Source organism: Lasiosphaeria miniovina (assembly GCF_030549165.1).
Source record: "Lasiosphaeria miniovina strain SMH2392-1A chromosome Unknown B0T26scaffold_4, whole genome shotgun sequence".
NCBI classification, from domain to species: Eukaryota; Fungi; Ascomycota; class Sordariomycetes; order Sordariales; family Lasiosphaeriaceae; genus Lasiosphaeria; species Lasiosphaeria miniovina.
Window position 1 is genome coordinate 6,256,624 of NW_026848223.1, and position 27,592 is coordinate 6,284,215.

The window sequence follows — 27,592 nt, forward strand, 5'->3', positions numbered from 1 at the left end:
TTTTCCACTTGTCCACCGCTGGAAACTTGTCCACTGTTGGAAACTTTCCACTCCTGGAATCTTTCCACTGCTGGAAACTTCTCTTCACACCATTGACAGCATCTTGGTCCACCCGCCCACAGCCGAGAGCCACTCCTCGTACCGAACAAGAACTTGGGGTGAGTGAGCCACACAAGAGATCGCCAGAGTTTTCCTTTCTGGCAGCCCCTAACTTAGCACCGCCGCAATGCTGCCCGAACGGATCCGGAAGGCGCTGCTCTTCTCGCGGCTGGTGGTCTACGCCGGCCGCGTCTTCTTCTCGGTCCTCTGGCGCAGCGCGTCAGCCCAGATCGCGTCGCTGACCGAGGGCACGCCCAACCCGCCGGCCGACCCGTCGGGCGTCAAGAACGTCGTGGTCGTGGGCGCGGCGTTCGCGGGCTACTTCGCGGCGCGCATCCTGGCGCTGTCGCTGCCGCGCGACGGCCGCTACCGCGTCGTCGTCGTCGAGCCCAACACGCACTTCAACTTCACCTGGGTACTGCCGCGCTTCTGCGTCGTCGAGGGCCACGAGCACAAGGCCTTCATCCCCTACTCGCCCGCCTTCTTCGGCAAGAAAGTCCCCGCGGGCATGGTGCGCTGGGTCACGGACCGCGTCGTCTCTGTCGGGAGGGAGAGCGTCGAGCTGAGCGGCGGCGAGCGCATCCCCTACGAGTTCCTGCTGATCGCGACGGGGTCCGCTGTGACGGACGGCCTGCCGTCGCGCGTCGGCAACGAGCGCAAGGCGGCGGGCGTCGAGCTGCTCCGGGCCATGCAGGCGCGCATCAAGGCGGCGGGCCACATTGTCGTGGCCGGCGGCGGCGCGGCCGGCGTCGAGGTTGCTACCGACGCCAAGCACCAGTACCCAGACAAGACGGTCACGCTGGTGCACTCGCGCCAGGCTGTCATGCACCGCTTCGGCCCGGGGCTGCAGACGGGCGCCATGGAGGCGCTCGAGCGGCTGGGCGTGCGTGTCGTTCTGGGCGAAAAGGTCGTCGCCGACAGCGTGGACGGCAAGTACATCACGCTGGTTTCGGGGACGAAGATCGAGTGCGACTGCTTTGTAAGTGCTAGGCCCCCTTTCACCCCCTTCTCCTCCCCCCCCCCCCCCCCCCCCCCTTTCCCCTTCCTCTTCCCCTTCCCCTTCCCCTCCCCCCCCTTCTTTTCAGCCAGAAATCCAGCCCGCTGACTTGACTATAGATAAACTGCACGGGGCAGAAGCCGGCATCGGGGCTGATTGCGGACCTGGCACCGAGCAGCATCGCAGCGTCGGGCCACATCAAGGTTAGGCCGACGCTGCAGATCGCCGACGAGTCGCTGCCCAACGTGTACGTGTGCGGCGACGTGGCCGACACGCACGACATGAACCCCAACTCGCGCATCGCCGCGCGCCAGGCCGAGATCGCCGCCGACAACATCGTGCGCGCCGCCCGCGGCAAGGCCCCGACCCTCGAGTACAAGCCCCGCTGGGGCGACGGCGTGATCAAGCTAACGCTGGGCCTGGTGCGTGACCCGTGGCTATTCCGTGCCTGACCGTGTGCTGACTGTACCCGCAGGACCGCTCCATGACGCACTTCTGGGACGGCTCGTCCGAGCTGCTGTTCCGCGGCAAGGAGACGGACCCGGCGCTCATGTGCGGCGGCGCCTGGTCGGCCCTAGGGGTTAAGCCGTTTGACGACACGGGCGTCTACTCGGCGTCGGCCTGATTAACTACCAGCCTGCCAGCCAGCCAGCCAGCCAGCCAGCCTGCCTACCTGCCTACCTGCCTACCTGCCAGCCTGCCAGCCTGCTTGCCTGCCTGCCAGGAACTAATCAGCTGGCCATTCTAGTAGAAAAGGCCGCGGCCAGTACTTTACGCAGCTGGTTGACACACTGGCGTATATTGCCTAGTCTGCGCTGTCCGCGTTTGGCATTCGGCGGTGTCACTGTCGGTTCTACTGGCAGTCAGGGACTGCGCCGTCTCACTTACTCCAGCTTTTCAGGGTCCTCCTTCTCCCCATATTCCGCCATGAGACGACAGCATTGCATCTTGCGCCCTTGCGGCCGCGCGGGGCTGTGCCGAGGCGCGCGCTGTTCGCGGGGAAAGGGAAACGGGGAACTAGGAAAAGGGGAACGGGGAACTGGGAAAAGGGAAACGGGGAATTGGGAGAAGGAGGTTTGTGTGGAGGAGGCGCGTCGTCAACCGCTGGCACCAAGGCGGGGAACTGGAAAAGGGAAACGGGGAACTGTGAAAAGGAGGTTTGTGTGGAGGAGGCGCGTCGTCAACCGCTGGCACCAAGGCGTGACGCAGATGCCGCCTCTGGTTGGCTGTCGTTTTGGCTGCTGCTGCTGCTGGTATGAGCTGTTGTGCTGCGATTTTGCGGCTGGACTGGTGGCGAGAATGGCATCGCCGACGCGCCGCATGCGTGCCTTGAGCCTTGTTGGCCGCGTGCTCGTGTTGCGACGGGGCAGTGTAATGGGCCCATTCCCGGGCGGTGAACGGCCACTTAGAGGCCTTATACACATAGTAATTCTATCGACGCGTCTCGCGACCGCCTGAGCAATGCCGACCGTGATGCGGGGTGCAAAAAGCGATCCCCTTGCATGTACGTGAGACATACGCCTTGGTTTGCTTGCTCACCTGACCGAGCGAAAGAGCCTTGGCCGGAATGCTTACCATCATGCCAGACGCGCGAAAAACGTAACACAAGACACTGTCTCGGATACAAACGGGGAAATTGGTTCTGTCGGTAGAGCTTTGGTCGGGCTCACGCTTCCTTCCAACGGCAACGGGCAGCCGCCTCTGATTGTTGCTGAATTGATGAATATCTCGACTTAATGGCGTCAGTTTCGTACTACACTGTGTCGCTAAGACGACATGATCGGGCTGAGAGTCGTGCCCAATGTCTAGCGTTGGGGCAGTGCCTGACATATTATTTCTAAAATTGAACATAGACTCGCTTGACCCGGCATTGGACACGGGTTGACGCCAGGTCTGTCGGATTACTTCCAGATCCCAATATTCAGAGGCGAAAAGGAAAGCTCCCAATATTTTACCTAATGCCAACCTACAGCGTCGTTGAGTCAGCCTGGTCTGGTTGGCAGCCGCCGTCAGCTTGATGCCGGGTGTCGGGGCTGAGAAGCTTCACCTCTCGGGAACCAGGCGCAGCGCACCCATTGGGCGAGGCGAGGTTAATCGTTTTCCCTAGACCGGCTCTTGATTTGTTTCATGTTCCTGAGCTGATTTCCGTTTGTAATTGAAACCTACCCGTCACTTGCTCCACCACGGCGCGATTGGAACACTGCCAAATGATTCCGAGCTGCATCTCCGGTCGGCAACGTGCCTCGAGGCAATTGGCCTCGCCGGTTTGGCAAACACCAGAGGCTAGCATTTTGATTTAGGTTCCGCCCAGCACTGTCGTACGAGCCCATGCCGACGTCCGGGGCTGGAATTGCGTCTTGTACAGCCTCTACTTGGCTCCTGGGGCGGAGCAACGACGTGATTGCTCGGTCTTGTCTCAAACGCTCCACCGAGGGAAGGGTCTGGTGATTTCGAGACACGTCAAGATGGGTATATAAGACGCGAGCCTGCATCAGTCCTGTCGGTGCTTCTCATCATCCGACCGTCGTCGCTTCTCAGCATCATCCGACTGTCGGGGCTTCTCAGCATCATCCGACCGTCGTCAGGGCAGAGTCCACATCTTGCACACCCGACCGTCGTCAGGGCAGATCCCGCATCTTGCACACCCAAAAACTTCCTCTGCCTCTCAGGCAAGTTCTCGAATACCGCACGGTACCCACCCGACAGCACCTCCAGCATGGTCCGCTTCCCGCACCTCCTCGGCCACCTGGTCCACGGCCTGAGCCTCGTCGCCGCCCTCCCGTCTCCGGAGCAGAGCGACAAGGCCGCCGTCCTCGAGACGCGCGCCACGGTTCCCGGCCGCTGGGAGTCGCTCGGAGGCGTGCTCGTGTCGCCGCCGTCGGTGGTGTCGTGGGCGGCGAACCGGCTCGACGTGTTCGGCATCGGCACCGACTCGGCGCTGTGGCATCGCTGGTGGGACGGCTCGCGCTGGGGCGGCTGGGAGTCGCTCGGCGGCGTGCTGCACAGCACGCCCGTCCCCGTGTCGTGGGGCCCCGGCCGCCTCGACATCTTCGCCGTCGGCACCGACAGCGCCGTGTGGCACAAGTGGTTCGGCTCGTCGCGCTGGGGCGGCTGGGAGTCGCTCGGCGGCATCATCCAGGGCACCCCGTCGGCCGTCTCGTGGGCCTCCAACCGCATCGACCTCTTCGGCATTGGCAGCGACTCGGCGCTCTGGCACAAGTGGTGGGACGGCTCGCGCTGGGGCGGCTGGGAGTCCCTCGGCGGGATCCTGACGTCGAATCCCTCGGCCGTCTCGTGGGGACCGAGGAGGCTCGACATCTTTGGGCTCGGCACCGACCACGCCCTGTACCACAAGTGGTATGACGGCTCGCGCTGGGGCGGCTGGGAGTCGCTCGGCGGGGTTCTCCATTCCGACCCGGCTGCCGTCTCGTGGGGACCCAACCGCATCGACGTCTTCGCCGTGGGCTCCGACCACGCGCTCTGGCACAAGTGGTGGGACGGCTCCCGATGGGGCGGCTGGGAGAGCCTCGGCGGCACGCTCGAGTCCCTCCCGGTGGTCGTGTCTGATGCGCCCGGGAAGCTCGACATCTACGGCGTCGGCACCGATAGCGCCGTCTGGCATCGCGCCTACTCTAACGGCTGGAAGGCCTGGGAGTCTGTCAAGGGGACTGTCGAGTCGCCGCCCGCCGTGGCATCGTGGGGACCCAACCGGATCGACGTCTTTGCCCTCGGCACAGACCACGCGCTGTGGCACAACTATTGATTGCTGCCTGTGAAACCTACCTTGTGGCAACTTGGGAGAATTCGGACTTGGGAGAATTCGGGCTTGGAAAGGGCCTGTCAGCGTAGGGGGAGAGAATTTGGATGTGTTCCGATATGTTCTGATGTGTTCCGATGTGTTCCGATGTGGGAAATTCTCGGTCTCTGTGATTTAACGGGATAATTAACGGAATAATTAACGGAATGATTAGTTAACAGAATTGGTGTTCGATTCTCTGCTAGGCATCTTAATTCTATTCCCTTATTTAGTGGTCCTGTGTGAGAGCCTTATTGGAAATGCAGCTTGAAGTCTGATTGGGAGTGAACGTTTTGTGCAAAATCATAAACTTGTTCCGCAGATCATCCACTCTGGTTCCTCAGCCTCTCTGTCACTACCGAATCTAATGTCCTCGAGAATCATGTGCGCCGCCTTCTCGGCAATGGCGTACACGGTGGCCTGTAAGTGCGCACTGATCTGCAGCGGCATGACGCTGGCGTCGACGACTCGCAGCCCCTCGACACCGTAAACGCGCAGCCTCTCGTCCACGACACCAGTGCGAGCGCCCCCCCTCCCCCCCATGGCGCACGTTCCCACCGGATGCCAGTCCGTCACCATGTTGCGCTTGAGCCACGCCCGCAGGTCGCCATCGCTGCGGCTCTCAAACGGCAGGGGACACACTTGCCCGCGGAGGATGCTGGCGAGGGGCTGGGCCGCGCAGATCGTCTCGGCAAAACGGTGGCAATGCATTGCGATCTCGAGGTCGACGTGACCCTGGTGTCCGGCGTAGTACTGGGGGTCGATTGCGATACCTTTCTCGTCCGTCTCGTGTGGCCCCAGTTTATGCGCAGGCTTGACGTGGACGCTGCCTCTCGAAAAGGGGTACTGGAGGATCTGTAGCATGCTCGCATACTTTTTCCCGCTTGAAGCGTCTGGGACGAAATCGGCACCCCAGTTGCCTAGGTCGAAAATATACTCGACATGGCCCAGAGTCTGGGCCTGGGGAGAGAAACGGCGGCGGAGGATGGAGTCTCGTTCTGCAAAGACGTTGCTGTTGGGTGGTTGCGTCGCTGGGGCGGTCGAGAGTATGGCGTCAATCGTCTCCTGTGGCACGAAGTGCGAGACAGGAACGTATGCCATCGAGACTGGCAGGACGGTCAGCGGGCCGGTACGGTAACGGGCGTATTCTTCGTGGGCCTCCGCGAGATGTTCGTCGAGTTTGAGGTCGTCCGGGTTTCTCAGCGAGCTGTCTACCTCGAAAACGAGCGTCGTTGCTTTATGCAAACCCGATTAGCGTAAAGGATTACAGTCAGCGGCAATTGTCGTCAACGCGCACGCGCTCAGGGGCTGCGTACTCAGGGGCTGCATACTTAGGTGGTCCTGGAGGTTTTCGCCGACGTTGGCATTGTCCACCTTTACGGAAATTCCGGCGGCGGAAAGGACTGCCGCTCCGCCCACTCCGGACAACTCCAGGAGGTGAGGTGACTTGATGGACCCCGCCGAGACGACGACCTCACGCGAGGCAAAGGCTGAGAACTCATTTCCGCCGTGGGCGAAGCGAACCCCTCGAGCTTTCCAGCCTGCTCCTTCGACTTGATCGAGGAGGATTTCCGACACCTCGGCACCGGCGAGAACCACCAGATTGGGTCGAGAGGTGTTGGGGCGGTAGTAGGAAGTAGCCGAGTACGATCTCGTCGCATTTAAGGGGTCAACAGAGCATAGGCTCGTCCAACAGCCGACGTTGGTGCCACCAAGCTGAGAGTCGCCGGCAGCGATCCCAACCGAATCGAGAGTCCGGTGCCAATGTGCGTGCGAGGAAGTGTATTCCATGGGGTACGAGATCTGAATAGGCCCGGTCAGCCCGACGAGCCCGGGATGGGAAGACGCTGCTCGAGCGGCTGCCTGTGAGTCCGAAGTCGGCGCATGAAATGTCTCGCTCTTCTTGAAGAAGGGTCTCGAAAATAGTTAGCCTCTATTCTATTTCCCTCCCCGAACCACAATCCGGGGGAATCGGAGACACAGCTTACAGGAGATGGTCCCAACCCCAACCAGCATTCCCGAGCTCCGCCCAGGCGTCGTAGTCTCCTCGGCTGCCCCTGTTCCAGGTCATAAAGTTCAGGGCGCTGGAGCCACCCAGGACTTTTCCTCGAGCCCACGGGACGGCTCGCCCGCCCAGTCCGGGTTGTGGAACAGTTTCAAAATTCCAGTCGAGGTCGGTTCCGAGCGCTCGGCCTGCGAGACCGGGTAGTTCAACGGCCTCATCGCCAAAAGCAGACGATCCGGCTTCGAGCACGCCAACGACCAAGCGGGGATCCTCAGACAGTCTGGCCGCAACAGCTAGCCCAGCGGTGCCGCCGCCGACGACCAGGAAGTCGAACTGCCTCGCTGCAAAGGCTTCCGCCGTGACGTGTTGACTGTCCATATCGCCTCGAGAGTCCTCCGAATATTCAGATTCTTGTTCAGGCGGTGTTTGACCGTTGGGGATCCCAGCGAGTCTAGAGTTCGCTAATGTGTAAATACTCTTTGTAAAGGTCAAGCCTAGCCGACCTTGGCATTTTGCTGGTGTGGGCGGGAATGAAGTGAGATTCCTCAATAAGAACAGTGCATGCGGTGCGACCCTGAGGGACTACTGCGGGGGCCGGGTCGAGCCACAAGGCCCATGCTCGATAGCTTGAACTATTGACCGAAACGACGGGAACGGGGGCCGGGTCGAGCCACAAGGCCCATGCTCGATAGCTTGAATTATTGATCGAAACGACGGGAACGAGTGACCTAGACTTCTAGACGTTGAGTACCTACGCTGTCTTCTGAACTGCACCACAGCAGCCATATAACTACATAGCCGCTGTGGATAAAGAGCGGCGGCTTCGTGTTGCTGATCGTGTCTCGCTGATGTGTCCAAGCCTTTTCGACAAGTACAAGTCGCAATTCATGACCACGTCTGTCCCCTGACCACACCACGCTCGCCGAATCACGGCTGATGCACCACGCCCGCCGAATCACGGCTGATGCTGACTAGCGACCATTGCACGTCGAGATGTGCCGGCTGTTACACCAACCCCGCTTTCTAACCCCTCGAGAACTAGGAGTGCCAGAAGACCCTGGCACATATTTCCCTCCACTTCTTTTGTGCTGCCCGCCTGGGGCGAGGGCCGCCGCTCTCACACCAGCAATGCCCACCTTTTCATTAGTAAGGCCATATCCTTTACGAGTTGTGATAGTAAGGCCATATCCTTTACGTAGTCGTGATAGTAAGGCCATATCCTTTGCGTAGTCGTGATACAAATGCCATATCCTTACGTAGTCGTGATACAAATGCAATATCCTTTGCGCAGTCATGATACAAACGCCTCCCTTCTGTCTTGGACGCGCGCCGTGTGTTACATTGGACGTGTGAGAATCACGAGATTTGGAGAAGTTGGGTTCCCTCGCCGTCTTTCGTTCCGCATTGGTCTTCTCCAATCTTTGCGCTGTCGTGTAGTCGTAGTCACTACTAGATATGTCGACAACAACCGCCGACATGCAACCTGCCGCGGATGACGCCGAGAAGGGCTCGGCCCAGCCAGTCCAGGCCGCGGATTCTGTCTCGTCCGACGAGACTGGCGCCCGGGCAGCACCGCCAGCTGGAAGCGGGTCTGTCACCTCCCTCCTCCGCCGGCTAAACGACCGCATCGAAGGCCTCGCGGGATTCGAGGCCCGCGGCATCGCGCGCGTTGAGCCCGAGGAGAGGCAAGCGCCATCACTGGCGGCGGATCTGCAGATTGCCATCCTGTGGTTCAGCGCCAACATCTCGGCCAACAACCTCACGACTGGCCTGTTCGGCCCGCTGGTGTTCCAGCTCGGCTTCGCCGACAGCGCCGTGTGCGCCGTGGTCGGCGGGCTGCTCGGCAGCGCCTCGACCGGCTACATGGCCGTCTGGGGCCCCCAGAGCGGCCACCGCACCATGGTCGTGCTGCGCTACCTCATGGGGTACTGGCCTTCCAAGCTGCCGTGTCTACTCAACATCGTCCTCATGGTCGGCTACACCACGCTCAACCTCATCATCTCGGGTCAGATCCTGTCGGCCGTCAGCGACGGCGCCATGTCCATTGTCGTTGGCATTGTTGTCGTGGCCATTGTCAACTGGGTTGTGGCCGTGTTTGGCATGTACCTCTTTCACTACTACGAGAGGTGCGTGCTGTGTTTCGTGACTCCAACCCTGCACGTTCCGAGAAATGTTCCGAGAACACGCTTTGTTGACGAAATACTAACTCCCTGTCGGGTGCGTTTCGTCGAACCAGATACGCCTGGCTTCCACAGCTGCTCGTTCTGTCCGTGCTTATCGGATGCGCCGGTTCGCACTTCGATGCATCGCTGGAGTCGACGGGCGACGGTGCGACATTGGCCGCCAACCGCCTCTCGTTTCTGTCCCTGTGCCTCTACGTGCCCAACTCTTGGTAATTTTCTCGACGAGTCTTTCGCTTGCTAATCGTACCCGAGTCCAACCAGTGGCCAGAACTGGTTTCGTTGCTCAGGCTAATGGAGAATAGGGGCGCGGCTGCTTCCGACTACTACGTCTACTACCCCGAAAAGACATCCAAGCTCAAGATCTTTCTCTTGACCTTGGCAGGTCTCTGGGTCTCGTTCACTCTAGTCTACATGATCGGCATCGGGCTCGCCTCTGGAATCCCCACGAACCAGGCCTGGGCCGACGCCTACGCCGTCTCGGTCGGCGCACTCATTGTCGAAGGCTTCCGAGGACTGTCCGGGTTTGGTGGCTTCTGCGGCGTGGTCGTGGCGCTGGGCGTCATCGCCAACAGCATTCCCGGGACGTACTCGGCGGCGCTGGGCTTCCAGGTCCTGGGACGCTACGGCAAGGCGGCGCCGCGGTGGCTCTGGTGCTGCGTCATCGTCGTCGTCATGCTCGTCTGCGCCCTTGCCGGCCGCGACCATTTGATGGTCGTGTTCCAAAACTTTCTCGCTCTCATGGGGTACTGGGTCGAGTTTATGGTGCTGATTGTTCTTCTCGAGTCGCTGCTTTTCCGCCGCGGTGCAAAGACCTTTGACTGGACACGGTGCGAGGACAAGACCTATTTGCCGATCGGCCTGGCTGCCCTGGCCGCGTTTCTGCTCGGATGGGTTGGGGCAATTTTGGGCATGTACCAAGTGTGGTTCACTGGCCCTCTTGCTCAGCTGGCTGGCTACAGCGACATTGGCATCTGGGTGGGCTGCGCCTTTACCCTTGTCTCATACCCACCACTGCGTTGGCTGGAGTTGAAGATGATTGGAAGATGATTGGAAGATAGCCGCATCTCGACGGGATACGACATGCTGCAACATGGAATCAGGGAGAACATGGAATCATGGAGAAAAGTAAATGGTACTGATTCAACTTCTGGACTTGCTTGATCGACGTGAACCGCACACTGGCAGACCCCTCACGCCTTGGAAACAATCTCCCACATCTCGTCTATGGCTGCCACGACAAAATCGGGAAGAGGGCCCTTGGAGACGGATTCCAGGTTCTGCTCAAGCTGCGACGTCTTGCTGGCGCCGAGAATGACAGCATCGCCAGCTCCCAGGGCAGAGTGGTGATAAATCCAGCGCAGACTTGCCTCGACCTTAGAAATTCTCAGCGGCTCGATGGTTTCGTCGAGGCAGTCGATGGCGTCGTGCATCTCCGGTTTATCGTAGCGGCCGCGGAGTATCTCGCCGACGGCGCTGTTCTTGTCAAAGCGGGTGCCCGCCGTGTCGCCAGCTGTCAGCCGTCCAGAAAGAAACCCTGCAGCCAAGGGGCTGGAGAGTCGTACGATGTGAGCCAACTGGTGAGTAAAAACATGGACAGGAACAGAGCTGCCATCCTACCTGAAAGCGTGAAAAGTCATGCCGTGCTCGCGCAGGAGCGGGAAGAGAGTTGTCTCAACCCTACGTGACACTAAGTTGTACTGGCCCTGATATACGGTCGGCTTCACGTAGCCCTTTTCTCGGCATATTTTCAGCAGCTCCGACAACGATTCCGGGGGAAAGTTGGAGAGGCCAAACTATGGTGAACAGGTGGTGAGAAGCTGAAGATGATGCATGGTGACACTACATGGCACGGCCATGGGTGGCACTACATGGCACGGCTTGCTCACCTCCTTGAACAGCCCCTTCTTGTACTGGGCGTCGAATCCGGCGGCTTGGGCCTCGAGCGGCGTCCTTGGGTCTGGGGCATGAGCAAACAGTACGTTGATGGGCGCGTCGTGCAACTGCAGACGCTCGCGGCTGTCTCTCAGCGACATCTCAATGGCAGCCGGCTCAAGACTGCCCGCAAAGTCATTGGCGACATATATCTTGGTGTCGATTGCGAAGTTGTGTTTGGCGGCTCCGGCTTCGCCGAGGAGGCGCTCGGAAGCGCCCGAGTTGCCCTGCGGATAGCGCGCTGCCGTGTCAATGCGGTTGATTCCTAGCGACTGGAGCGTCTTGAGCAGGTCAGAAACCTCCTCGGCTGTCGAGAACGATCCTTCGATCAGCGAGCCGTCAGCTCGCAGGGCCCCAATTCCCGAGCCACCAAAGATGAGCGCGGGGTTGCCTCTCGGAGCCATCGGTCTGATCTCAACGAGCGTGCAGGCCGTGCAGGCCGAGTCGTCAGCAACAGATGCGAGAAATCGATCGGGGACTGGAAGTTGTGAAGGGCGATGGTCGATCGGAGTGACAACCCTTGGCTGGAGTAATAATCCAAGATTCCAAACCAACTCTCCTTTGTCGCCAAACGGTAATTTAAGTGTTTCCGGTTATCGCCCGCGGACGAAAGTCTCAGGGCGTTTGTCTACCACCCCTCATCTCCAGCGCCGCGGCGGAATCAGTTGGCGAATGGCAGCTCGGGATCAAGAAGAGGTGGGACGCTAAATTCGCCCGCGGACGAAAGTCTCGGGACAACCTCGACCAATTAGCAGATAGGATTCCACCAAACTCGCAGGCCTTGTACAAATGGGTGGCGTAACCGCCTCTTTCTCTTTCTCGTCGATTGCTGAGCTGCCAACACCTATTACTACGGGTCTCGACATTATCACCGGCACAGAATGGCCCTCTTCAACTACCTGGTAACTGGCCATCTGGTAACTGGCCATCTGGTAACTGGCCATCTGGATCCATACCAATCCGAGGGGGCGCTGAGAGTGCGAGCTTCTGACACTTACTCAACATTCAGACAGGACTCGACATCCAGACAGGACTCGACATCCAGACAGACACTGGGATTTCCCGAGAACAGGGTGGGCGGCGAGTGAAAATATTCGTGTATTTTTCAGCAATAATTCCGTAACGTAATTGCATAGCGAGTGGCCATGTATAGCGAGTGGCCACTCTCCCCACCCCAATTGAGCTTTCGCACGACACACTAATACCACAAAAAAATGATCAATTAAAACTACTTAGAATCCAATCCCTTATCCATTTTCGCATCCCCCTGGCACGTACGAGATTTGTGTCCTGTTTTGCCGCAATTGTTACAGGGCCGTGAACCTGCTGTATTGCTCCTTGTACGGCCACCTCCCGACCACTTTTCCTCCTCTAGTAGGGCGTATGCATCCCTTTCAGCCAGAATATCGCTTGCATCCTGTACAGTCAATGGTCTTCCTGCTTGGATACGATTTTTTTAGCCCTCCGGCGTTTACTTAGGGCTGTATTTGTCTCCTCAAGCTCTCGTATACGAGCCTTCATTAATACTACCTCGTGCATAACCTTCGTTATACCCTTTACAATTTGGTCAAGGGCCTCAAGAATTGGGGTTGGTGAGCTGCTCTGATGCCTGGTAATACGATCCTTAATGTGTGTTGATTATAGAGAGGTCTCAGTAGCATTCTATGGTGTCTTAGAGACCCAATTGTCGTACGAGTCCTCGGGGGGGGGGGGGGGGGGCAAGTGGGTGTTGGTGTACGAAGCTTGATATCTAGCTAGGATATCACCTTTTCTGGGTCATATGGGACAAGGCCTGCCCCTCGGAAACCTCCTTGTACGTTTTCAGGTTTGAATATTGCTTGAAATACGTTGTAGAAGACGAGAAAGAAGTCGGGCTTGGTAATATGGTGAATATGGTTGCGTATTAGCTTCTCGATTTCTGTAAGAGAAGGCAGGTACGCCTGATCAAGGTGGTCACAATAGGAGCAACAAGCAGGGCGAGCAATGACTGGTATTGGCGTAAGACTTCAACCTGGCCTGAGCTAAAGAGGTGTGCGAAGGCCATGGTCTATATACACGTGAAAGGGGTTACGAGTCATCCTTGCGTGGCCAGGGTGGTAGTGGCGATAGTGCGTGGCCCTGTTAGCGGTGGCGATAGTGGCGATGGTGGCGAGGGTGGCCCTGGTGGCGGTGGCCATGGTGGCTACGAGGGTGGTTTACTTACAATAGACTATGGCCTTCGCACACCTCTTTAGCTCAGGCCAGGTTGAAGTCTTACGCCAATACCAGTCATTGCTCGCCCTGCTTGTTACTCCTATTGTGACCACCTTGATCAGGCGTACCTGCCTTCTCTTACATATCATTAGATAATCGAATCCGACGTAATGGGCATATCATCAATCTCGCTGTCCAGGCATTTTTATTCCAGGATATAGACTAAGATGAAGATCTAGAGTTAAAAGAAGCTCAGATTGCTCGTGACCTCAACCCTCTAATCAAACTGTATAACATTATCAGCCATATTAGAGGGTCCCCTGGTCGAATGAATCAATTTATCTAACTTGCTGACCGAAAAATTCTTTTGGATAATTCTACACGATAGAATAGTTAGTATTTGATGATCTAAACTGTACTTAAGAAAGAAGGTGCGATTGATTTATATATCAAATCGTGGTATGAACCTCTCCAAAAGGGTTATCTTTCTCTAGATGATTGGGAATATCTTCGGTTAATATCGGCCTTTTTACATCCATTCTATCGAGCAACAAAAGCAACCGAAGGAGATCAGGCAATAATCGATCGGGTTCTATTTATTATGGATATTCTTATTCAGCACTTCAAAAAAGCTTTTTAACGTATAAATCAAATCCTTTCCTACTTCGTCAAATCTAGAAAAGCTGGGCTATATTCGATAAATATTATGCAAAGACTGAGGAGTCTCCATTCTATATACCACCGTGATCTTTCATCCATCTCGACGACTCTTATATCTCAAACACAACTGGGAAAAAAATGGTTACGGCCAGCAATCAACTCTATCAAAAAGCCTTGGGAAGAGCATAGAGATCAGACAGCAGATTTGTCTCCAACAATAACTACCATCAATACAAATTAATAACAATCTCGATGAGTTCGATATCCTTGCTCAAAATCTCGATATTCTTCCAATATAACAAACCAAAGATGACTTCGAAGAGTATATCTTAGAGGCTGCAATTCCAATCCAAACTTCAGCATTAGCCTGGTAGCTAAATCCACAACAACAACAACGCTAGCCAAGACTATCTCAACTAGCAATCAACGTACTATCAATCCCAGCAATAAGTGCTGAACCAGAAAGAGTGTTTTCAGGGGCTTGTCGTATAATATCTTGGGAAAGAATGTAACTGGGTGAAGATACTATTGAATACCTTGAGTGTTTGAAGCATTGGATAAGGTCAGGGCTTGTAAATATTGAGTTAGGGGGGATGGAAGTAGATTACTACGCAGATTAGCCAGGTGTTGGAATCACTAGGTACCGGTACTGGAAGCAACAGGGCGTAGCTGTACGCCAAAAAACTGGTGGTTTAAGTGTTGGTTGTTGTTGATGTCTATCTAGATCTTAGAAGGGGGGTGGAAGTGGCCGTAGGCCACTTATTTACGTTCGGTGGCCCGGCGCCCCTGCGCCCCTGCGCCTCCACCGCCACATGTGGCTGCTTGCGCCTCCACCGCCACATCTGTGGCTGACTAGCGCGTGATTCCGGGTTTTGGAATATTAGAATTGATTACTCAGCAATTTGACGAATATCGTTCATTTGTCAGCGAATATTTCACGAATATTCTGTTGGAATAGCGATACTGGTAACCGCACACTAGCAGGGAGGAAGCAGAGATCGCGCGAGTACGCACGTGCAAGTAGGCACGTGCGGCGCGCGGACCTCTCACACACACAAAAACCCCGGTCGCAAGCAGAACCTACCTTAGTTCCAGAGGAAAAAGAATAAATCAGAACAACTTCACACCCCCCCCCCCACCCCCCCCGGTAGTACTACCACACTTTTGACCCGTTGGAACACCTACGTGGTTGGAATACCACGAACATATTCAATATTTGATTCGTCAGCAGACGAATATATCGTCGCCCACCCTGCCCGAGAATGAATAGGGTATCCGGATGCCATCAATAGACAAACCAACATCATGTCTGTCTTCGGACCCGCGTAGGTCAACAATTTCCTACTCGCCTACATGTTCGTGAAGCGGGCCGATATCGCGTCATCAACGGTTAACCAGGCAGAAGTCGCTACCGCAGAATGTGCACGCGAGGTTAGGCGGCTCCTCCAGTTAGGGCGGCTATGACAGTCAGTGGACGCTTTATACCAGCCGGTCATTGTGGTACGTGGCAGAATGCCTTGTATTCTCCATGGCCACAGCGTGGTGCCCTGGTACTACGCTAACCCGACCGACCCCCGTGACCGGTAGATGGTATATTGGGACATGCACTCCATTTGCCTGAGTTCAATAACAGATTTCGCCCTAACCCGCATGGATATTTGCTTGCAGCATGGCGGGAGGCTAACCGGGTAGGCCAAGAGCGTGCAGCTACCAATGCACGAGGTAATGATATGTGGCCAATACCAGCAGATATCATGTGAAACAGCTTTAGGGCCACTGTTCATCCTCCCGACAACACGGCTCCCGACAACACGGCTCAAATATAGCACACAACTGCAACGTCCAAGGGAGGATAGATTCACAGCTTAACAGCCAACGGGTAAATGGGTGTTGGTGAGACTCGATATTGATTATGAGGCTAGAGGCGCTCACTCGCGAGCTCCATTTTTGCGCACCTCTTGTCCCCTAAACGGAGTTTAGATTGAAATGGGGCAACTGGACATTATCCGCGATTGAAGATTTCCGCGAATGTAGATTGCGGTGGTGCCAAACCTGGTTTTCGGCGTTCCCAAATAATGATAACGTTATCTAAATATTTGCAAGATTCATCTCAGTCAAATCGAACCTCAGGCCGAACGGGAGTCGACGTTCCTATGACTCTCAGACACCCATGCCCAGGCACGGGTTTCCTACTCTTGAAGTGCTCGATTATAGCCAAAATAAGCCATTTACATCCCGGAAATGTCGTCAGGCTCCGGTGGCCCTTCGTGGTTCACCCATTACGCGTTCCGCCAAGCAGCCAAGACGAGACAAGCTCGCCAAGACAGCTCGACGTGGCTTCTACCCCACAATCCGCGGCAATCCCGCCCAGATCCTCGCCAGCGTCCCACACTCTTGTATAGAGAACACTATGTCCACTGCCATGCCAAGGAGGGAGCCCACTCTGTATAGTGCAAAAGCCTCAGTTCCAAACAAGATCAATTTTCCGCCGCCGGGCACAGCGGGTAAAACTCCCCGCGATAGGGCCAAGCATGGGGTCGGATACCGGCTCGGGATGGGCTCACGATTGAACTACCAGAATTTTTTCTTGTATTTATCCTAGAATGTGGACCAGAAGTGGGTATTTAGACGACATGGCGCACCAGTGCTGCGGTCGCGAATCGCAGAGACAATCCTCATCGCACCTTTCCGCACACCGTGACCATGGTTTCATTCACCGCCCTCGTGGCAGCTGCCGCAGCTGGCGCTACCGTCGTAGCCAGCCCGCTCCAGGCCGTCCAGGCCGTCCAGGCCGGTATCCAGCCCGGGACCGGCAAGCATGACGGCTTCTTCTACTCGTTCTGGACCGACGGCAAGGGGTCCATCGACTACACCAACGGGCCGGGCGGCAACTACAAGTCCAAGTGGAACAACGTCAACAACTGGGTCGGCGGCAAGGGCTGGAACCCCGGCCCGCCCAAGAAGATCAGCTACAACGGCACGTGGGACAACTACAAGGTCAACAGCTACCTGTCGCTGTACGGCTGGACGACCAACCCGCTGGTCGAGTACTACATCGTCGAGGCGTACGGCACGTACAACCCCAGCTCGGGCACCAGCAAGAAGGGCACCGTCGAGAGCGACGGCGGCACCTACGATATCTACCAGACTACGCGCGTCAACCAGCCGTCCATCTTGGGCACGTCCACCTTTGCCCAGTTCTGGTCCGTGCGCACCCAGAAGCGCGTCGGCGGCAACATTACCACGCAGAACCACTTTGACGCCTGGAAGAAGTACGGCCTCAAGCTCGGCACCTGGGACTACATGATCCTGGCTACCGAGGGGTACCAGAGCAGCGGGTCGTCCGACATCACCATCAACGAGATCAAGTAATACATCTGAGCAGATCTGATCTGACGTGCTGTAGCACGGAGGTAGACGTGTTGTAGCACGGAGGCTGACGTGTTGTAGCACGGAGGTAGACGTGTTGTAGCACGGAGGCTGACGTGTTGTAGCACGGAGGTAGACGTGTTGTAGCACGGAGGCTGACGTGTTGTAGCACGGAGGTAGACGTGTTGTAGCACGGAGGTACACGTGTTGTAGCACGGAGGTAGACGTGTTTGGAGCACGCTGTATGTAGCCACACGGTAGCAGAAGGGTTGAATTGAACTTCAATGTTATGCTTTGGCATTAGCCGCCATAACAGAAACGACGTTGCCTCTGCTCTGCCTTGATGCCTATCCTGTGCAATGCCGTGGAAGTTTCCTCACTAGAGAAGATAAAGAGGGCAACGAAAAGATAAAGAGCGCAACGAAAAGATAACTAGGGCAAAGAAAAGATAAAGAGGGCAAAGAAAAGATAAAGAGGGATAAAGAGGCAAAGAAAAGATGAAGAGGGCAAGAAAAGAAGATGAAAGGGAAAGCATTCCCACTGATATCACGGTCCGAGCACGTAGCCTTCCGTGCCCTCGTCGCTCTTCTCCACCTTGACAGACTCCAAGTCCAGATTCTCGATCGTCCGGACATTCAAGGGCTGCAACGCGAGATTCTTCCTGTAGGCCGCCATGACGCGCTCCTTCCTCTCTGGCGGCACGCTGTCAAAGACGCTGAGCGGCGGGCCGTAGACGGTGTTGTAGACGTTGACCCCGCAGGCCTTGCAGTGGACCAGTCCGATGTACTTCCGGCCATACTGGTACTCGGAGGTGTGCTCTTTGCCGTGGAGCCTGACCTGGTCCTTGTTGGGGTACACGCCGACGAATGCGTTCTGCATGTGGTTGCTCAGGTCGCGTTAGCAGCTTGCTCGTGGGCCAGAGAGCCTGGTGAGGGGATGCGTCCAGAGAAGGCCGTACCCTCACGCACGAGCTGCAGTTGTCTTCCTTTGCTTGCAGGCTGGAAAGCGGGGCTAGCAGCTCTGCCTTGACGTTTCCGCAATGGCACGAGAGCAGGTGCTGGGCCGGGGGGTCAGACGGGGCCGTTAGCGGTTCGAAGAGTCTGGTGTCTTGGCCAGCGACGGCCTCGATGGCATCTGACGCCCTGCTAGCCGTGTTAGCGAATCAGATTCACACCATCCTATCCCTGTGCGGCGGCATCGCATTTACTCCAGCGAGAAGGGGTTGACCCCCTGTAGAGCCCGAATGTTGACGAGCAAGTGGCCGCGCAGTGGCCCGTCCAGATGCTCACCGACTACTCCTGTGCCGCAGTGTCCGCAGAACTTCATCGGATGAACCCATCAGTGTCTCTCAGTGGCCAAGGGGTTATGTCGGGAACGTGATACCTTGTCTCTTGCTGCTGCGGACTGATACTCGGTTAAGCAGCCGTCGTCTCTCGTCACCTTGAGCGCTCCTTCGGGGATGGCGAGCCATAGGTAGCCCTTCTTGGCGCATAGCGTGCAGCTGCACGCGAAGCTGCTAGAGATTCTGGCAGAGAGAGAGACTTCGAACCGGTACCGTCCGCAGTGACAGTTGCCGTCGTAGGATGATGTCGGTTCTGGCTCCATGGCGGCCTTTGGCTCTATGGCGTGGGTTCGAGCTCGATCGCGAATCTGCTTGCCGGTGAGAAGGATAGCAGGGCGGACACGGGAAATGGCGTGGGGTGGAGCCTGGCCAAGATGAGAGATCCCCGACTGGTCCAGCTTTTCAACCAACTTCAACAGCTCCGACTCCGGCCTAGGCGCTGCAAGGTGATAAAGGCAAGGCGCTGCAAGGTGATAAAGGCAAGGCGCTGCGAGGTGATAAAGGCAAGGCGTTGTGAATGTGTTGGCGACATGACCCCGCGCGGGGTTATCTCTATCATGCAGGACCTCTAGGCGGGAAAAATACCCAAGGTGCGGCTTGTGGGATGCGCGCTGACAGGCTGGGCTGGGCGCCTTGGGCCGCTTGGGTTGGGAGAGACGGGCCGATGTCACTGTAATACCGTTAAAAGTTGGGATCACACACCTACCTAGGCACCTAAGTTGCCTATATGATTTTGTTAGAGTCAGGTTCAGACCCAGCTTGTCTGCATGTTTGCCAAAAGGGAAGGTGACGAATCAAGGAATCTTATTGCCCTTTACGGATAACTGAGATATGCAAAAATTCCCCGTCTTGCTGGCTCTATCGGGGGCCAAGATTCGAGCGTCTCCAACCCTACAAGCATCGTGCCAGCTCCGCTGTCCGGCATATGGACCGTTGGCCGTGCATGACGCTACATCCTCAAGCGGCTTGGCAGGGGCAGGGGCAGCGACAACAAGGTTAGTAACTTTTCCGTTGCGTGCACCGTTTTCTCGACCAGGGTTGTGGCGAAACGGAGATCATTATTCTCCCCGGCCTTCGTGACGATGACTTCGTTGAGGTAGCAATGTGACGTGCCAGCCCGCTTAGCGAAGGCCGCCGCTTCCCTTCCATCGCTTCTTGACCCCCCGCGGGGAACTGATCCACATCTGGGCCCGCCAATCCCGGGACGACGAGATTGCGTCGCTCGACCAGTTTACTAGTTGCAAGGTGTAATACTTTGACTCGATTAGCTCTACTTGCCGGGAGTCATCACACTCGGCTTTCCAAAACTGATTTATGCCCATCGGTGTTAGTAGTCAGCTCCCGGCTTGCCCATTTAACAAGAAAGGCCATATCACCTTGGCAAGGTTCACTTCATCTCTAGCTTTTGTCTTCCAGTCTTACTCTTCTGGACCTTGAGCCAACTATCCACCATCATCAAATCCCGCCAGTTCCCGCTCAGTCACGATGAAGTTCGTTTCCCTGGCTCTCTTGTTCGCTGGCGCCGCTTTGGCTGCCCCTGTCGCCAACGACTTCATCCGCGAGACCAACAAGCGCTCCGAGGACTCTTCCGAGGGAGTCGTTACCTGGGCTGACGTCGGCAAGCGCTCAGAGGATTCGTCTGAGGGTGTTGTGACCTGGGCCGATGTCGGCAAGCGATCCGAGGATTCGTCTGAGGGAGTCGTGACCTGGGCCGATGTTGGCAAGCGCGCTGAAGACTCGTCCGAGGGCGTCGTGACCTGGGCCGATGTTGGCAAGCGCGCTGAAGACTCGTCCGAGGGTGTCGTCACCTGGGCCGACGTTGGAAAGCGCTCAGAGGACTCCTCTGAGGGCGTCGTCACCTGGGCCGACGTTGGAAAGCGCTCAGAGGACTCCTCTGAGGGAGTCGTCACCTGGGCCGACGTTGGAAAGCGCTCAGAGGACTCCTCTGAGGGAGTCGTTACCTGGGCTGATGTCGGCAAACGCTCCGAAGATTCCTCCGAGGGTGTGGTGACTTGGGCCGATGTTGGCAAGCGCTCCGAGGACTCGTCCGAGGGTGTCGTCACCTGGGCCGACGTTGGAAAGCGGGCTTAGATTGCTAGAATCCACAGCCGCGGCATTGTTCAGGTATTTGTGCCCTGTCTTGTCACACCTACCTTAATTGAGACAGCCGACTGATAATTCTCACCGAAGTTTTAGATCAAGGCTGTGAATCTGCTTCAGGGACTAGCAGAAATGTCGTGGGGGGGAGAGGGGGGTTAGCGCGTCCGGTCCTCGCCTACCGTACCTGATGACCTTTCGTGTGGATAGTAGCCAATAAATCACAAACTGGTCGCTGAGAAAGTTTTTCTGGTCGGGCTTTCTGTGACCTTACATTCCTGCCGCGTAGTATGCAACCTCAGTCTCGCTATCCGTTTTCCATACTCTACTCAATTAACCCATCCCATTCAATAAAACAGGTTTTCCATTTATATTATTAGAAGTATCAACCTATTGATATTCAAGTGTCACCCTATTGATATTTACTCTTTTCCCGAAATGTGGTGGGGGAGGCCAAAAACACTCCGAAAGACTATCGCTGATAATGCCTACTTGACCTTAGAAATTCACAGGTCCTGGGTAAGGATGCATTGTCCAAATCCCCGTTGCTTTGATTTGATATTCTCGTTGCGATACTTGATCTGGAATACGTGCAGGCTTCTTCTCAATTGTTGCCGTCGTCTCTATGTATCTTTCTTCGATTGATCACCCGATACCAGCCAAACCGACCGTTGTCATACCTCACGCGCGGACAGTCAGCGTATTTCATATATACACTCCTCTCCTTCAACGGGTCACTCATCAGCAGCATCTCGCAGTGGTTCGTGTGGTGCGAGTCGCCAATGTAGCCGTCTAGCACGTCGCCCTTCATCGCCGCCTGCCATGCCTTCCTCCACGTGTATGTGCAGTGGAAGAGATTGAAGTCGATGGTGATGTAAATCTTGTCCCACTCGCCGGCCAGGACGTAGCTGAGCGGCAACGCACGGCTGGTCGAGTTCCAGTCTGGGTCGCCGTAAAATTGCCAGTCCTTGCGAGCGAGGAACTCGCTGTTCAGCTTGGCGTCATGACATCGCCACGGCACCCAGGCCATCAGAACCGCGTCAAAGACACATCCAAGCTCCCGGGCTTCGGCTGGAGAAAGGCCGCACCCGTCACTCCCGAGTGTGGAGGGAGGTGAAGGACTGCCGTTCCAATCTTGAGACGTGAAAATGCCAAGGGCGACTCCCGCACATGCGGCGGTAGTCAAGGCAGCCAGAAGGATCTTGTGAGTCGTTGCTAGTCTGATGCACGATAGCCATGACGTCCATGACGATGTAGGACAGTAGCATGCGGCTTTTTCGTCTGGTTCTGAGACTCCGCTGGCTGACTCGACAGGAAGCGGTTGATATGATGCTGAAAACGACATGGTGATAGTGTGGTAATAGTGTGGTGCTTCAACCCCGCGCGAGATCTTGATCGAGGGGAGTCTTGAGAACCCCGTGCTGGGCTACGCGGCAGCTCGAAATTACGAGAAAAGAGAAAAGATTGCGCGAGAAGACCCTGTCATAGCCGCTCCTATCCGACCTGTGACAAATTCTTTCGCCGATACTGGCAGAACAGGGTGTAGAACTACTCATCCCTTCAGATCCTTGACCAGGCTGAGTACCAGCTGCCGAGATCCTGCCAAGGATTTGTGCAAAAGCTTGCCTTGGCAAATGCTTGCCTTGGCACCCCGGCGTAGAGAAATAGTCGGGCGCCTATTGTAAGGACCGGAATAGGCAGGGAGGTTAGGTATTCAACCATCATGCGCCAACAGAGGGGGAAAAACGCTCAAATGTAACCTGGAATATTCCTTCCAAGGTGCTAACAATTGCGAGTGGGTAGGTTGCCTGTCTGTGACTTCGGAAATATGAGGTGCTTGCTCTTGGCTGCTTCTGCATCTGCGCCCAAAATGCAGAGAATTTGACCCTCGCAAACTCGGAGACAACAAGAGCCTGGGCATGCAAGTGACAGTCCATAGGAGGCAGGTGTCTCCAACGCCAAGCACTGCTATGCGTGGTTCGGCGAGTCTTTTCTTGTCGATTTGGGCATGGGTGAAGCATTCTTTGCAAAGAACTTAGGTCTAGACAGGTCTGTAGATACCGCCGAGACGATTAGTAGCATCTAGGAGTCGGGATTGGCGGCAACGTCGGACGCATGACAAGCGGCAGCCGGCGGTACGACTGTAAGCCCCCGCTTGCATCCCTCCGTTTTTTGTTTTTTTTTAACATTTCGGAAACAGCACCGTTTTCTCGAGCAACCCCGCAACAACAATCCTTGCCCATGCATGCCGGATGCGGGGGCCGACTGCGACGGCTCGCCAGTTGCGGTGTTGCCGATGTGTGTTGTTCCAGTGTTGAACTCAAATTCCGCCTCGCCTCGTTTCTCGTGGATTTCCGTTTCTCGTGGATTTCCAATCACCTCCAGGTGGTCTTCTCACGTCTTCTTCCATGTCTGCGTCATTCCCAACTGCCACGAAGCTTGATTTTCTGTCGTGCTTTTACTTCTAGCTTCAGGGATCTCACCTCCATCTCAGAGTGCCGGCAGGTGTGACAGCTACCATGTTTCCCTTGTTGCGATCAAACATGCCATCGCGGCCCTCCCCCGCTGCATATGAAAGTCTCAGAGAGGGAGGGCAGGACGAAAAGGGCGACTCTGCCGCCCTAGGCGCAACTGAAGTTGGCCCGGTCATCAGCCAAGATGTCAGGTCCACTCTGTACAGACTCAGACTGGCAACGACGGTTCTGGCGGCCCTAGTTGTGTTTATGGCCATGTCTTGGATCACGCGGGAGATCTCAACACAGAGGGTCTCGGTTACGACTGAGGTTTATGGTAAGTTATCCTTGGCAGCATTGACTACACAAAGTCTCGTCGCTGATTCGATTGAATAGTAAATGGCGCAGGAGCCAACGCCGACTCCCTCCTCACCACTACACCCGAGCTCTTTTCGCCGGCTATGGCGGCCACGAAATGGAAGAAGGTCGTTTTTCACAACAATTTCCACGGAGATCGCACCCCATGGCAAGGGCCTCCAACCGACGAGGTCGACAAAGCCTGGGAAAACAGCTACATCGGTAAGTACAACAACTCATACCAATTCTTGGCCCCGTCCTGACCTCATAGATGTTGGCGTGATTAAAATCCCAAAGGCGGATGCCGATCGTCTTCCGAACCAGACATTGCCAATCCCCGGGGAAGAAGATGGCTACATTGTCGGGGTGGAAGTCTACCACCAGCTCCATTGCCTGGTATGAGTCTCGCTCTAGAAGAGACCAGGTGCTTAATTTTGGTCCCCGCTGCTAATGGTGGTCTGTGGCTTCGCAGGACTTGATTCGGCGGCATCTTTACCCCGACCGATACGGAGCGGACACCAAAATGAGTCCCAAGGGGCGCATCGAGTACTGGATCCATCTCGGTACGCCTAATTTTCCAAGAACCCGTTGCTTGACAATGTAGCACCCCGTTGCTTGACAATGTAGCAGTCCATTAACCAAGTCTTGTAGAACACTGCATCGACAACCTTCGCCAGACCATCATGTGCTATTCCGACATCACCACGATTCCGTGGAAAGTTAACGAGAGGCTGCAAGCCGAGTTCCCGGATGCACATACGACGCACATGTGCCGTGACTTTGACGCGCTGACGGAATGGATGCTGCATCCAGACAGGCACTTTCCGCAGGAAAAGTACCAGCTCAGAGTGGATGCTCTACGTGCCGGTGCTAGCCAGTGACGGACCAAGGCCAAGGGCAGCTGCTGTGAATTCTACGATTGGCGGCACTTGACTTTTGAACTTCCCATGTAATTTTGATGTGCACCACTGCACATCAGGCCCATGCAAAGCAACCTGAGAGTACCATAATCAATTACCCCATTACTCTACAGTGAAAAGGGGTTTGCTTGGATTCATTGTGAATGTGCACTCGAGAGGCTGTCTCTGATATCCCGCGGCTAGTAATACGTAAACGATAATATGGTCGTAAAACGTGCATTATGAGGTAAAAAGTTCAATTGCTAGTCTTTAACATCTAGTTGCCTAACTACCTTAGTTATTTTGGGGACGCGGGGGGGCGGGGGTTACATGTAAAAGATCAATCCATTTTTTATTTTTCTTCTTTCTGGTCACTCCCTTTCTTCATCCCTCCAAGTCTTTGCAACAGAAAAGAGAGCAACAAACAAGAGACAGACAAAAGCGCAAAAGACACAAACCTAATAATAATCCAAAACCAAACCTAATAACAATCCAAAGCCAAACCTAATAATAATCCAAAACCAAATACCTTTTTAGCAGGAGCCGGAACCTAGACAAGCAGCATACACTCCCACGCCGAAGCTCGAACGCGCTCTACACTTGGCCTGAATCACCGAACCAGCCGGGTTTTCAGCGCTGTGCTCCGCCTGCCTAGGCCACTGACGAGGCTGACGACGCGTATGACGAGGACTGTCCAGAAGTTGCCGAGGACGCCGCGGCGCTAGACTTCTTGGAGGTCGTTGGCAGTGAAACGAATGTGGCCGAGTCGTCAGCATGAAGAATTTCACTGCATATCGTTATATCTTCTCGCCAGCTGGGGATTTTGCGCAGCACAAAGGCGCAAATTCCGGGGACGAGGTCGGGGAGTTTCACTTTCACACTTTTGGTCCCGTACTGCCCGAGCAGGACTATCCAATGAATCCAATGACCCAGTGCCCTGTGGATCTCCATGGCGTACTCAGGCGACCCCTCGATGACCCCGAGTCTCTCTCCGTTGACGAATTCATATGGGATTGCCGAGTAATCGTGGTGCCCAAAATGGGCGAGAAGGTGCTTGATCTTGGTTTCCCAGTCCTTGTCCGACAGGCTAGTCTCCTTGGGACAGATGTAGCCCAAAACCTCGAGCACGAGTATACCGATCGACCACATGTCGGAGTGTAAAAAGGCCTTTCCTTCATTTTTCCCGCTTCTCTTCGCCATGATTTCTGGTGGGAGGTAGTAGGCGAGCTCGACGTGCTGGTCCACGACGGCCAAGTCCGGCTTTCCGGGGTCAAGCCCAAGTTTTGTGGCCTTTCCAAAGCCCGATATAACAAAGGAGCGCCTCATTACCAACCGTGTCTTGCTTTCGTCTAGGCAATATCGGTACTCCCATAGTACGTGCGATGCCTTCAAGCTCAAGTGCGCGATATCTTGCGACTGCAAGTACTTAACACCGTCAAATACGTCACGTAAGAGCCCTAACATAAAGTCGGGCTCTTTGATTACCGGGTGTGTGCACCTGTTTTCGTCTCCTCCTTTGCTATGCAACACGGCGTCGGGTATTAATGACAACAGGTCTCCGCCGTATTCCCTAGTCAACATCTGGCACACTCCGTCGGCCGAGTTGTCGATTTCGATCCTCCTGAAGTTGATTATATTTTCCTATAGGCGTCAGTATCTCATCCATTAGTCGTTGACGACTGACGCCGGAACAGAGGGTGTTTGGTATCTGGTTTGGTATCGAGGTTCTTAATATCGTAATAATTACTCACATGTCCTAAAATGAGACCGCAGCTGACTTGGACGCCAAAGCTAGGCATCTTGCGCCAGTTGGCCGGGTTCTTGCCGAGCGATAGGATATCCCCAGCGCCCAGCTGCTTGAGTGTCGTGCGTTTTACAGCGTATGCTTTTCCGGTTCTCTTGTCGTGACAGGACAGCAACTTTGTCCCGGCCGAGGCGCAGACCCCTAATACCTTCCCGTCGACAAGGGCAGTGCAGTTCTTGTCCTTGTCCCTGAAGCCGCGAGCCCACTCTCTCCGATACCCGTAACCGACCTCCTCGGCTTCCAGGTTTTGGGCCGTTACGATCCGAAGAGACTTAGCCAGTGTCGCATGTTCTGGTGTATTTTTGGGGGGCGCGCCCGCGTGTATTTCGCCCCACCAAAAATGAAACTCGTAGTCGCCAATTCTGAGCATTATATCCTTGACAGCCCCACCCCGTTTTAAAACGTGTAGAAAGGGAATTTGACTTGGTAGCGCCGCAACCGTCTCGTATGCGGTGGTGGCGACCCACACCTTCCCGTCGGGGGATGGGTAGGCTACTTCTTCGTCTCTGGATAAGTTGGCGAATATGAGCTCCCCATCCTCGGGGTCAATGTAAAGAAAGCATAGGGTATCCTTGTGATTGGCTTTCGCGGCGGCCGTGCCTTCGCGTGGTTCTACAAAGATATCATCTAATGTGCTGGTGCCAAACGACAACAGCCTGCCTCCGTGGAAGGGATGCCGACCGGTGGTGACGCGGATAAAGTGTTTGAAGGGGCCGTCTCCGGCTTTCATTTGAATTAGTCTCGACCTCTCGGTCTCCTTATTGGCTTTAGCCTCTTCGGCGCGAATTTCCTTCCTCTCACGGACCATAAGAGCCTCGGTCGCGTCATTGTAAGGTTCGAGTTCGAATATAGTGTAATTTTCTCTGTCTGCATGGATCCCAGGTGGCTTACTGCCCGTGTCTTGCGATTGGGCTGACGATGAGCTTTGGGATGATAACCGCGTCCTTGACGGTGCGCGCGAAGACGCCACCGACGAAAGACTTCTGCGGGCTGTCGGGGGGCTCAATTGGTTCAGCTGTAGAGCGTTCAACGCCGTAGACAAGGCATCCGGCGTCAGCAAAGCGTGGGATCGCTCCGTCGATGTCTCTCTACCTCTGGATGTCCCGCCACTGGGATGAAGACTCATGATGGTTCGCGGTTACGAGAAGCGGCTCACAGGGTGGTCTTGGAGTCGGGAGATGGAGATTGGGATCTAGTTCTGCTTGGGTGCAGCCGGGAATTGTCTATCGTACATTATATACTTAGTCAACCTCCAGCAAAGTGCCACCGACTGCGCGACCTGGCTCTCTAAGCCGGCCAAGTATCGAAGAGAGCCACAATGATCAAAGGGCGCCAGATTCCGGCCGCCAACATCTTCAAAACAATCCTTTAGACTTCCAACACTGGCCCCTCAATCCCTGGATCAT

General features: G+C 55.6%; 11 protein-coding genes across 11 annotated transcripts; 6 read left to right on the top strand and 5 right to left on the bottom strand.

Moving 5' to 3' along the window:
* Positions 1 to 76: 76 nt before the first annotated feature.
* B0T26DRAFT_779164 (uncharacterized protein) lies at positions 77 to 1,872 on the top strand. Its single transcript, XM_060446663.1, has 3 exons — positions 77 to 1,078; positions 1,216 to 1,518; positions 1,572 to 1,872. The coding sequence occupies exons 1-3, from the start codon at positions 227 to 229 to the stop codon at positions 1,719 to 1,721; spliced, it is 1,305 nt and encodes a 434-aa protein (XP_060297444.1). The 5' UTR covers positions 77 to 226; the 3' UTR covers positions 1,722 to 1,872.
* A 1,940-nt stretch (positions 1,873 to 3,812) lies between these two features.
* Positions 3,813 to 4,859, top strand: B0T26DRAFT_645281 (uncharacterized protein; the record flags this gene model as incomplete). Its single annotated transcript, XM_060437703.1, has 1 exon — positions 3,813 to 4,859. One exon carries the CDS (start codon positions 3,813 to 3,815, stop codon positions 4,857 to 4,859), a length of 1,047 nt encoding a protein of 348 aa, XP_060297445.1.
* Positions 4,860 to 5,143: 284 nt separating this feature from the next.
* On the bottom strand, positions 5,144 to 7,275 carry B0T26DRAFT_741514 (putative choline dehydrogenase; the record flags this gene model as incomplete). The annotated part of the gene is made up of 4 exons (XM_060443979.1): positions 5,144 to 5,166; positions 5,252 to 6,127; positions 6,224 to 6,807; positions 6,881 to 7,275. 4 exons carry the CDS (start codon positions 7,273 to 7,275, stop codon positions 5,144 to 5,146), a joined length of 1,878 nt encoding a protein of 625 aa, XP_060297446.1.
* A 1,077-nt stretch (positions 7,276 to 8,352) lies between these two features.
* Positions 8,353 to 10,127, top strand: B0T26DRAFT_741515 (permease for cytosine/purines, uracil, thiamine, allantoin-domain-containing protein; the record flags this gene model as incomplete). Its single annotated transcript, XM_060443980.1, has 4 exons — positions 8,353 to 8,441; positions 8,484 to 9,023; positions 9,134 to 9,289; positions 9,383 to 10,127. The coding sequence occupies 4 exons, from the start codon at positions 8,353 to 8,355 to the stop codon at positions 10,125 to 10,127; spliced, it is 1,530 nt and encodes a 509-aa protein (XP_060297447.1).
* A 90-nt stretch (positions 10,128 to 10,217) lies between these two features.
* Positions 10,218 to 11,655, bottom strand: B0T26DRAFT_856346 (NADP-dependent oxidoreductase domain-containing protein). The gene is made up of 3 exons (XM_060447693.1): positions 10,967 to 11,655; positions 10,698 to 10,873; positions 10,218 to 10,628 (listed from the first exon to the last, which is right to left on the bottom strand). Exons 1-3 carry the CDS (start codon positions 11,414 to 11,416, stop codon positions 10,271 to 10,273), a joined length of 984 nt encoding a protein of 327 aa, XP_060297448.1. The 5' UTR covers positions 11,417 to 11,655; the 3' UTR covers positions 10,218 to 10,270.
* Positions 11,656 to 16,568: 4,913 nt separating this feature from the next.
* On the top strand, positions 16,569 to 17,237 carry B0T26DRAFT_752561 (xylanase; the record flags this gene model as incomplete). The annotated part of the gene is made up of 1 exon (XM_060445541.1): positions 16,569 to 17,237. The coding sequence occupies one exon, from the start codon at positions 16,569 to 16,571 to the stop codon at positions 17,235 to 17,237; it is 669 nt and encodes a 222-aa protein (XP_060297449.1).
* A 254-nt stretch (positions 17,238 to 17,491) lies between these two features.
* On the bottom strand, positions 17,492 to 19,081 carry B0T26DRAFT_713855 (glutathione-dependent formaldehyde-activating enzyme). Its single transcript, XM_060442145.1, has 4 exons — positions 18,618 to 19,081; positions 18,442 to 18,554; positions 18,193 to 18,376; positions 17,492 to 18,107 (listed from the first exon to the last, which is right to left on the bottom strand). The coding sequence occupies exons 1-4, from the start codon at positions 18,837 to 18,839 to the stop codon at positions 17,781 to 17,783; spliced, it is 846 nt and encodes a 281-aa protein (XP_060297450.1). The 5' UTR covers positions 18,840 to 19,081; the 3' UTR covers positions 17,492 to 17,780.
* A 693-nt stretch (positions 19,082 to 19,774) lies between these two features.
* On the top strand, positions 19,775 to 20,840 carry B0T26DRAFT_334814 (uncharacterized protein). The gene is made up of 2 exons (XM_060434442.1): positions 19,775 to 20,700; positions 20,773 to 20,840. The coding sequence occupies exon 1, from the start codon at positions 20,062 to 20,064 to the stop codon at positions 20,665 to 20,667; it is 606 nt and encodes a 201-aa protein (XP_060297451.1). The 5' UTR covers positions 19,775 to 20,061; the 3' UTR covers positions 20,668 to 20,700; positions 20,773 to 20,840.
* A 455-nt stretch (positions 20,841 to 21,295) lies between these two features.
* On the bottom strand, positions 21,296 to 21,760 carry B0T26DRAFT_599476 (uncharacterized protein; the record flags this gene model as incomplete). The annotated part of the gene is made up of 1 exon (XM_060435693.1): positions 21,296 to 21,760. A coding segment is annotated over one exon (465 nt), but the record flags the coding sequence as incomplete, so codon positions are not given.
* Positions 21,761 to 23,549: 1,789 nt separating this feature from the next.
* Positions 23,550 to 24,488, top strand: B0T26DRAFT_713862 (uncharacterized protein). The gene is made up of 4 exons (XM_060442146.1): positions 23,550 to 23,705; positions 23,755 to 23,879; positions 23,956 to 24,046; positions 24,135 to 24,488. Exons 1-4 carry the CDS (start codon positions 23,588 to 23,590, stop codon positions 24,362 to 24,364), a joined length of 564 nt encoding a protein of 187 aa, XP_060297453.1. The 5' UTR covers positions 23,550 to 23,587; the 3' UTR covers positions 24,365 to 24,488.
* Positions 24,489 to 25,033: 545 nt separating this feature from the next.
* B0T26DRAFT_676795 (uncharacterized protein) lies at positions 25,034 to 27,312 on the bottom strand (the record flags this gene model as incomplete). The annotated part of the gene is made up of 5 exons (XM_060440016.1): positions 25,034 to 26,023; positions 26,134 to 26,235; positions 26,335 to 27,000; positions 27,104 to 27,201; positions 27,279 to 27,312. The coding sequence occupies 5 exons, from the start codon at positions 27,310 to 27,312 to the stop codon at positions 25,034 to 25,036; spliced, it is 1,890 nt and encodes a 629-aa protein (XP_060297454.1).
* Positions 27,313 to 27,592: the final 280 nt, after the last annotated feature.

Excerpts from the sequence above, each read along its gene's own strand:
- B0T26DRAFT_856346 (XM_060447693.1), bottom strand. The coding sequence starts at position 11,416 with ATGGCTCCGAGAGGCAACCCCGCGCTCATCTTTGGTGGCTCGGGAATT. Across the intron at positions 10,874-10,966 it reads AGAAGGGGCTGTTCAAGGAG|TTTGGCCTCTCCAACTTTCC; the intron begins GTGAGCAAGCCG and ends TGTTCACCATAG. Across the intron at positions 10,629-10,697 it reads ATGACTTTTCACGCTTTCAG|CCCCTTGGCTGCAGGGTTTC; the intron begins GTAGGATGGCAG and ends ACGACTCTCCAG.
- B0T26DRAFT_713862 (XM_060442146.1), top strand. The coding sequence starts at position 23,588 with ATGGCGGCCACGAAATGGAAGAAGGTCGTTTTTCACAACAATTTCCAC. Across the intron at positions 23,706-23,754 it reads CTGGGAAAACAGCTACATCG|ATGTTGGCGTGATTAAAATC; the intron begins GTAAGTACAACA and ends CTGACCTCATAG. Across the intron at positions 23,880-23,955 it reads ACCACCAGCTCCATTGCCTG|GACTTGATTCGGCGGCATCT; the intron begins GTATGAGTCTCG and ends GTGGCTTCGCAG.
- B0T26DRAFT_713855 (XM_060442145.1), bottom strand. The coding sequence starts at position 18,839 with ATGGAGCCAGAACCGACATCATCCTACGACGGCAACTGTCACTGCGGA. Across the intron at positions 18,377-18,441 it reads GTCAACCCCTTCTCGCTGGA|GGCGTCAGATGCCATCGAGG; the intron begins GTAAATGCGATG and ends CACGGCTAGCAG. Across the intron at positions 18,108-18,192 it reads ACTGCAGCTCGTGCGTGAGG|AACGCATTCGTCGGCGTGTA; the intron begins GTACGGCCTTCT and ends AACCACATGCAG.
- B0T26DRAFT_334814 (XM_060434442.1), top strand. The coding sequence starts at position 20,062 with ATGAAGTTCGTTTCCCTGGCTCTCTTGTTCGCTGGCGCCGCTTTGGCT.
- B0T26DRAFT_779164 (XM_060446663.1), top strand. The coding sequence starts at position 227 with ATGCTGCCCGAACGGATCCGGAAGGCGCTGCTCTTCTCGCGGCTGGTG. Across the intron at positions 1,079-1,215 it reads AGATCGAGTGCGACTGCTTT|ATAAACTGCACGGGGCAGAA; the intron begins GTAAGTGCTAGG and ends ACTTGACTATAG. Across the intron at positions 1,519-1,571 it reads TCAAGCTAACGCTGGGCCTG|GACCGCTCCATGACGCACTT; the intron begins GTGCGTGACCCG and ends CTGTACCCGCAG.